Source organism: Fragaria vesca, linkage group LG3, assembly GCF_000184155.1.
Source record: "Fragaria vesca subsp. vesca linkage group LG3, FraVesHawaii_1.0, whole genome shotgun sequence".
NCBI classification, from domain to species: Eukaryota; Viridiplantae; Streptophyta; class Magnoliopsida; order Rosales; family Rosaceae; genus Fragaria; species Fragaria vesca.
In genome coordinates, this window is record NC_020493.1 from 7,484,599 (window position 1) to 7,492,428 (window position 7,830).

General features: G+C 38.8%; 2 protein-coding genes across 2 annotated transcripts; one reads left to right on the top strand and one right to left on the bottom strand.

Annotated features, from left to right (window-relative positions):
- Positions 1-1,511: 1,511 nt before the first annotated feature.
- On the top strand, positions 1,512-6,839 carry LOC101298686 (probable LRR receptor-like serine/threonine-protein kinase At5g45840-like). Its single transcript, XM_004293909.1, has 14 exons — positions 1,512-1,932; positions 2,052-2,487; positions 2,588-2,720; positions 2,878-2,949; positions 3,511-3,654; positions 3,736-3,882; positions 3,965-4,066; positions 4,154-4,218; positions 4,303-4,719; positions 5,162-5,352; positions 5,450-5,582; positions 5,685-5,842; positions 5,942-6,130; positions 6,212-6,839. Exons 2-14 carry the CDS (start codon positions 2,385-2,387, stop codon positions 6,464-6,466), a joined length of 2,109 nt encoding a protein of 702 aa, XP_004293957.1. The 5' UTR covers positions 1,512-1,932; positions 2,052-2,384; the 3' UTR covers positions 6,467-6,839.
- Positions 6,840-6,863: 24 nt separating this feature from the next.
- Positions 6,864-7,830, bottom strand: LOC101298976 (TGACG-sequence-specific DNA-binding protein TGA-1A-like). Its single transcript, XM_004293910.1, has one exon. The coding sequence runs from the start codon at positions 7,800-7,802 to the stop codon at positions 7,083-7,085; it is 720 nt and encodes a 239-aa protein (XP_004293958.1). The 5' UTR covers positions 7,803-7,830; the 3' UTR covers positions 6,864-7,082.

Consider the following 7,830-nt stretch of genomic DNA (forward strand, 5'->3'; position numbering starts at 1 on the left):
ATGTTTTATCGAATAACTAGCTATTTATGTTTAATAGCTACTGTACTTCTACACTTGTACTAGTTCGTGAATTTTGAAAACTTGTATTGGTGATTTGGAGTTGGGATATAATAATAATCATTTGATTATAAATTGAACGATGATAACCATAAATTTCTAGCAAAAATTAGACGAAATAATATGTAAAAAGAGATACCAAATAGTAAATATATATTAATTATATTAAATAACGGAATATTTCATAAATTCAGGACATTTTAGGCAGTTTGGGATGTGTATTAAGTATAATACTTAAATAAAAAACTTGATAGGTGGTGTATTAAGTAAGGAGTGTGTATTAAGATATTAGGGGTGTGTATTTAAAATTTCTCTTACATCATGTGTTTTACTATACACCTGTTTTGTAACAAACACTGATAATGATTAATACTCTTAATATTATTGTTTACTTATTATATCGATATACTGTATGATAACTTCATCGATCTTTCCAAACTCTAAAGTAGTGGTTGTTTAGATTCAAATGAACACTCAAAAGATTCAAATGTAGAATAATAACATTGTAAGATCAAAGATTTAAAAATCCTCTAACATGTAGAAAATGGTGGGTTGCGCCATTTAACCACGTGGCTAAACTTGATTGGTGGTAAGGATTTGATTTGATTTTCTTTTTTTCCCCTGAAAAATACTAAATCAGGGAGGAAAAAAATAAACTTAGAGGGAAGCACGCAAATTAGGTGGGGCCCTGTCAGCTATTCAAGGAAAAAATAAATTGGAAGCGCGTCCGATTACGCCGGAAGTGGGGGCCCTCCTCACCAGTCATTGGCTATGAACTTCCAAAAATGCCCTTCTTTTGTACTGTGAGCTCTGTGCTGCCGTTTTGAGTTCCCGCCCGAATCAAAATTAACCACGATGAAAAAAAAACATTTCTATCCACGAAACGTCTAACATACTTTACATACATTACATTTTAAACCATGATTAACTAACTCTATCTAATTTCCGAAAAGACCATCTCTATCTACTTTGACAGACAAAAAACATTTCTATTCACGAAACTTTTAATATACTAGACGTACATATATTTTATTGATACATTATCTGACTGTGTGTGAGCCTTGATAATAATTTTGAAAATATTGTTTGTGTTCACACACCGTCAATTGGTGGTGAGTGTTTGACATAGAAGTGCGTACCGAATTTCTTTTGTTTAAAAATGATTTAGAACTGAGTTTAATTAAGAGGCTCAATTTCACGCCGAAATTATCATTAAACCAAGTATCGTAGTATATATTACGTAGGATTCCTTATTGTTATGTAGGATTAGAGAGTGTCCCTGGCCCACCCTAATCACTACCCTCCCACCCCAAACATTCATAAGGACCCACCAGGGCCATCAAACAAATGCAAGAAAAAATAGATGAATACGTAGAAAAATCAAAAAAAGGAAAAAACAGAAAAAAAACCAGCTTGTAGGGGTTGGCTGGTGGCTGGTGGGGGTTAGAGGGAGAAAGAAAGAGAAGGAGAGAGAAAGACAAAAAAAAACGAAGAAAGAAGGAAAAAAACTAGGGAAAGATTGAAGAAAGTGTGTGAGATTGAGAGACCCAAAAAGATGGTCGAAAAGAGGACAAACCTCTGAGATCATCCTGAGAAGGGCAGTAATAGAAGAAAATCCCAGGAAATTTGATAGGTTTGGAGAAAAGTTGTGGCAAGGTTTAAGGCCATAGATATCATAAAATTTGTGTGTGGTTTTTTCTCTTTTGCTGCCTTTTGAAGTTTTGAGTCTCAATCTTTACCCCCACCCAATCCAAAACCCTTAATCTTTTGTCCAAAATCCAATCCAAATTCATAATCACCACAACCACCCCAATAGAGGAGAGTAAAAACGAAAGAGAGCTCGTTCAACACCCATTTTGGTCCCCCTTGTTTAAGGTAAATGCCCTACATTGCTTGCTGTGGAGGGTATTCCCTTATTGCTTTTCATGTATGTGGGGTCATTGGCATATTGCTAACATTGTGTTTTTCGTTTTTGTTTGGTTTTGGATTTTCAGCTCTGCCCAGATAAGAGATACAATCGGCTGAGCCTGTGAACAGGGCTATGCGTGTGAAGAACAGGGTGTTGTAACCTCGACTCAATGCGTTATCATGAGGGACCCTGATATGGTTCTGGGTTTGTGTTTGTATATAGCATAGGTTTTGGCCTAGTTAGAGTTTTGTCTACTAACAAAAGGAAAAAGAGAAACGTTCATTTTTGAGCATAGTGGAAAGGGGTGGCTCGTATCGAAAAACCTGGCGATTTCGTGTAGGAATTTATTTGGCTTCTTGACTTTCAGAGGAAATAGTTACTATCATCTCCAGCATTTCTGCATCTGGTTCATCAGGCAATGGGGGCTAGATGGAACCCTTTGGGGTTCCGCTTGCTCTCTCTCTTTGCTATGATATTTGCTTCTGCTGGGATTCCGGGTTCTTGGTCTGCTAATGATGAAGGTAGTACCTTTTATTCTGTTCATTTTGGCTTTTTGATTGAACAATTTCATTGTCTGTTATTGTGTTTAACGTGTTGTTTTCAATTGGGGTGGACATGCAGGTGTGGCTTTGTTGGCATTCAGGGAGAACATAAAGTTTGATCCTTTTGGTGCTTTGGAGAATTGGAGTTCTAAGGATGGTGACCCTTGCCTATGGACCGGTGTTCATTGTGTGGACAATAAAGTGCAATTGTTGTAAGTCTCTCCTGCGTTTTGTTCATGTTTTTCTTAGTTGGATAGTTTCAAGAGATCTCTTTTGTTTTTGATGATGAGTCTTAGTTTAGGCATTTTCAAGAGATGCTCCTTTGTTTTTGGTCTGATTTTTGATGGTCTTTTAATTGACTTATTGTAGGAATCTGACAGATCTTTCTTTGGAAGGAACGTTGGCACCTGCCCTTGGGAAACTTAGTCACTTAAAATCTCTGTAAGGACTCTCATCATCACTGAATCTATGGATTTTGATGAATTACAGGTTTTGGTATTTGGTAAATGGTTTTTTGCACCCAGATGTCTCTCCTTAAACATATATGGCTTGGTCATGGAGACTGGAGAGTATGAACAATGCATAGACCAAAAGTTGCAACCTTGTTTTTAAAGATACATACTTTAAATGATAATGATGGAGAAAGCAGTCAAACTGTTACTAACAATGATCTAGAAAGCAAAGGAATGTTTCTTTTTGGCTGAAAATAATAAGGTAGCAATAGAAAGCAATGAAGCTAGCTGATACTTACATTATGTGGTAAAACATATAGAAAGACTGATATATATTCTTTGTTTCTTGGGTTTGATTTCATTGTTATTGTGATATTAAAGCTTTTCGTGGATTTCATTGGCCTCAAGTGAATCTCTCAGTTTATGATAGTCTAATTTATGGGTAATTCTGATTTGAAAGATTGATAGTTCATGAATCTAGGGTGGTCTAATGTTGTCTTACTCTGTAAACATATGGAGTTTTCTTATTATTGTTTCCTCTAATTAACAGTGTGCTCTACAAGAACCGTTTAACTGGTGAAATTCCCAAAGAGATTGGGGACCTTGCAAGGCTAGAGCTTCTAGATTTGAGGGATAATGATCTGAGTGGAACAATTCCAGTTGAGATAGGCAGGATGTGTTCACTAAAACGATTGTAAGTTAGCTATTGCATCAATCCTACTTTAATTGATTCTCTAGCTTTCAGGTACCTGTGCTAAACTCATGTGCACAACAGGTTGCTTGGTGACAATAGATTTGAAGGTGGCATTCCCCTGCCCCTAAAGAGTGTCAACTTGCTCTCTGACTTGGTAATTGTTAGTGATCATGATACATCTACTGGAGTCAGTGGATTTGGCTCTGTAAACAGAAAATTTGGACACTGGTAAGTATTGTTATTGCTTGATTTTGAATTGGATAGATCGCTTTCCCTTCTAGTGTCTAATTTTTCATGCATTTGTTGGCAGCATTTGGCAGAGCAATTTAAAACATTGGAGTAATGTGAATTCCTTAACATTAATGGTTAAAGGAACTCTTATGCATTATCTCAACTACTTGCGAATGCCAAGGTAAGAAGCCAACTTTATCCTTACCATGACATCCCAGTTATGTTGGTTTGTTTGAATCACTTCTTTGAAACTGTTTGCTTTTGCAAGGCTCAGTAGTAGCATACAGGACTCTCTGCATGTCCATGGAGACACTTGCTGTGAAAATTTATCTAGTAAGTGAGAATGCCTTACAAATGCAGTAATGAAATTTTATACTTCCGAGAAGGTTCATTGACATTGTATCTTTCATTGAGCAGATTCATTCGAGTCACACATGATCTTTGCACGCCGTAGGCTGCATGAACAAACCTCCCTAAACCTCCCAGCTATACCCTTTGTTGGTCCGGAACCATCTATACAGATCATTTCTCTTCCAACCAGCCGAAGTAGTGGCTCGTTTCCAGCTGTACCTGATGCAAAAAAGAAGCTTTCTCCTCCACCTGCACCTGCACTGCTGGCTTCACCTCCTAATCTTTCATCACAGAATAATCAACAACAGGATTCCCCAAAATCAAGTAGCAATATGTGGAAGTATATTGTTACTGGTATCAGTGTGGCTGTGTTGCTCATTGTTCTTGTGATGATGTTCTTCATGTGTCGAAGCCAAGCTGTTAAAACCATAAAACCTTGGAAGACAGGAATAAGTGGCCAGTTGCAGAAAGCATTTATCACAGGTAATATGTTGATCGTAGTGTGATAGTAACAACTGTAATATTATTTTGTCCACTGAAAAGCCCAACAAAGAAAATCAAGGGATATAAGCACATGAAAAATGGAGGAAACAGTCATATTAGAGAAAATAACAATGTGAGAGAAGTAAATCAGATCCTCTTAGATTGGTGGGTTAATGCATCCATCATTAGAATTTGTTTTTAACTCTGCCTTGATTTAACTTAACGAGTTAGGACATTTTAAATATTATCATCTAGAGATGTTTGTATCTTCTGGTTTATTTTGTTATGGAGCGTTTATTAAGTAAAATCATGTGCCTCTTATAGCTGGTGATTTCACTATCACCAATGTATGTTGGCATGCCTCATTGCTACTAAACTAGTCCTGTATGAAGATCTCTGACATGTAACATAAAAACTAAATTATGTCATTACATGGTTCCAGGAGTTCCCAAGTTGAACAGATCAGAACTAGAAACCGCCTGTGAAGATTTCAGCAATATTATTAGCACAATTGATGGTTGTATTGTGTATAAGGGAACACTCTCTAGTGGAGTTGAGATCGCTGTTGCATCTACAACACTGACTTCTTTGAAAGACTGGTCCAAGAATGCAGAGAAGGCTTACCGGAAAAAGGTAAGCGATCTCTGTAACTAAATACACCATCCAACATATTTGCTCCTTTCTCTTTCCTTCTCAAGTCTAATCATAAGCTCTCTTGCCTCTTCTGTAGATTGATGTACTGTCACGAGTCAATCACAAGAACTTTGTCAATCTCATTGGCTACTGTGAGGAGGATGAACCTTTTACTAGGATGATGGTGTTCGAGTATGCTCCAAATGGAAACCTCTATGAACATCTCCATGGTAATGCTCCTACTGTTATCTATTACTAGGAGGAGGTTTCTGAAGCCAACTATTTTATATGGAGGGTATAAGTGTAACGTTTATTTTGTTTGTTTCTTTCAGTTGAAGAAATGGAACACCTTGACTGGACTGCAAGGGTTAGGATCATAATGGGGACAGCTTACTGTCTTCAGTATATGCACCATGATCTAAATCCACCTGTATCACATCCCAACTTAGTTTCATCTTCTATCTTTTTAACGGATGATTATGCTGCCAAGGTACACATTTCCTTTCTCTCATCCACCTTGCCTTAGTTCCATTGGATATCATGCACTTCACTTGATCTGACTCTTTATCATACACGCACACAAACACAGATTGCAGAGTTATGTTTCTGGGCAACGTTGCCGAAGTCAAAGAAGGATTCTGATGAGGACGATAAAGAGTATTCCGAATTACCACCCCTTGCTGATCCAGAAACAAATGTCTACAGCTTTGGACTATTGTTAATCGAGACCATCAGTGGAAAGCGCCATAACTCAGAAGTAGGGTGCCTTGTGGACTGGGTAAGTCTCATAATATTTGCCTTCAAGACAATGCACCCTTCTCCATAAACTAATGAGTATTTACTTGTGTGAACTTTCCAGGCCTATGCTTATCTCAATGAACAAAGAAGCAGCCTGGTTGATCCAACTCTCAAATCCTTCAAAAACGACGAGTTGGATGTCATCTGTGAGGTGATCAAAGAGTGCACTCAAAAAGATTCAAGAAAAAGACCAACAATGAATGATGTCACCGAGAAACTGAGGCAAGTGATTCCCATCACTCCAAACCAAGCAGTCCCAAGACTCTCACCACTCTGGTGGGCTGAGCTTGAGATCTTATCAGTGGAAGCAACATAACCTCAGCCTCCCTCTGATTCTCTTCTCCGTGTTGTAAGCCAACAAAGTCTCTTTGTATCAGTAAAAATGCTGTAACAATATATAGCTTTTAACAACTCTGTGCTCCCCCTGCATAAAAATTGGTCATCAATCCCACCCCACATAAACCTTCATGCTTGTAATCATATCCCTTTTTGTCCTCCTTTTGTATGTGTCCTTATGATTCAACCTAGGCTATATATTCTTTGTGTTCAATCAAAAATCCAATTGTTTTACTGGTGGAGTGCTGTTGTCCTAACTTAAATTTATACAACATATGTATGTATTTTTGTGTGATCAAAAGCTTGGATGTAAACTAATATGGCGCTGGGAAATTATTATTACATTTTAATCATTCTTTGTTTATTTGTGAACCTTTCTTCGGTAGATATGTACTAGTTCAAGCTCAAGCTACTGTTGGTCTGCATTATACATAGCCAAAACACCCAAAAGAAATCATACAATAAGCACTGAATTAAATTTGAATAAGTTTGAGCCTATGTGGGTCATGTATTGTCTTGTTCAAAATTGTGAAAAACACATACCAAGGTAGACAACCACCCACACTACAAAACTAGCTAGCTAGTCCTTCAAATATTTAGTTTAGGTCAATCAGAACGTTGCTCCTTTTCCTTCCCCATTGACTTAGCCTAATCTGAACCATGCCAGTAGCAGCCAAAAACTCCACACACTGCAATGGACTCAGCAAATCCAACAAACCCTTCAATGCCTTGAGCCTCACACAATCTGCAGCCTTCATGACTCTCTCCAACCCATTCAGTATCACCTTCATTGCCATATCCACCATCCCTTCGACCTCAACCACCGCCCCGCCGCCGTTCCTGACCCGGGTGGCCAGCCTCGCCAGCTCCACCATCTTCCGGTCCGCCATGGCCACCTGCTGCCTCTCCATCTCCCTCTCCACCCTCTCCTCCTCGTACCGTATCTTCAGCCTCAGTTCCTCGATCTTCCTCAGCTGCTGCTCGGACAAGTTCTGCAGCCGAGCCTTTCGCATTAGCTTGAACAACATTGAGGGCTTCCAACCTGTCAGCCATGAATAGGCATTCTCCAAAGGGCTGGACCAGACAGGGCAGAAGAAGGCTAGCACGTCTTGATGAGCAGCAGCCCATTTTGCAGTGTAGTATTCTTTGTGCAAGTTTGTGACCCTCGACACCAAAGCTTGGAGCTCTGCCTCATTATGAGGCTGCAGTGTCGACTTCTCCTGGGACAACTTGAGCAGCTGGTGTTGGAGTTGCTCAAGCTGACAAACCCACGTCTCGAAAAACTCAGTGAACCTCTCCTCAACTTGGGTTGTCATTAGTAGAATCTGAAGACAATACAAGGGT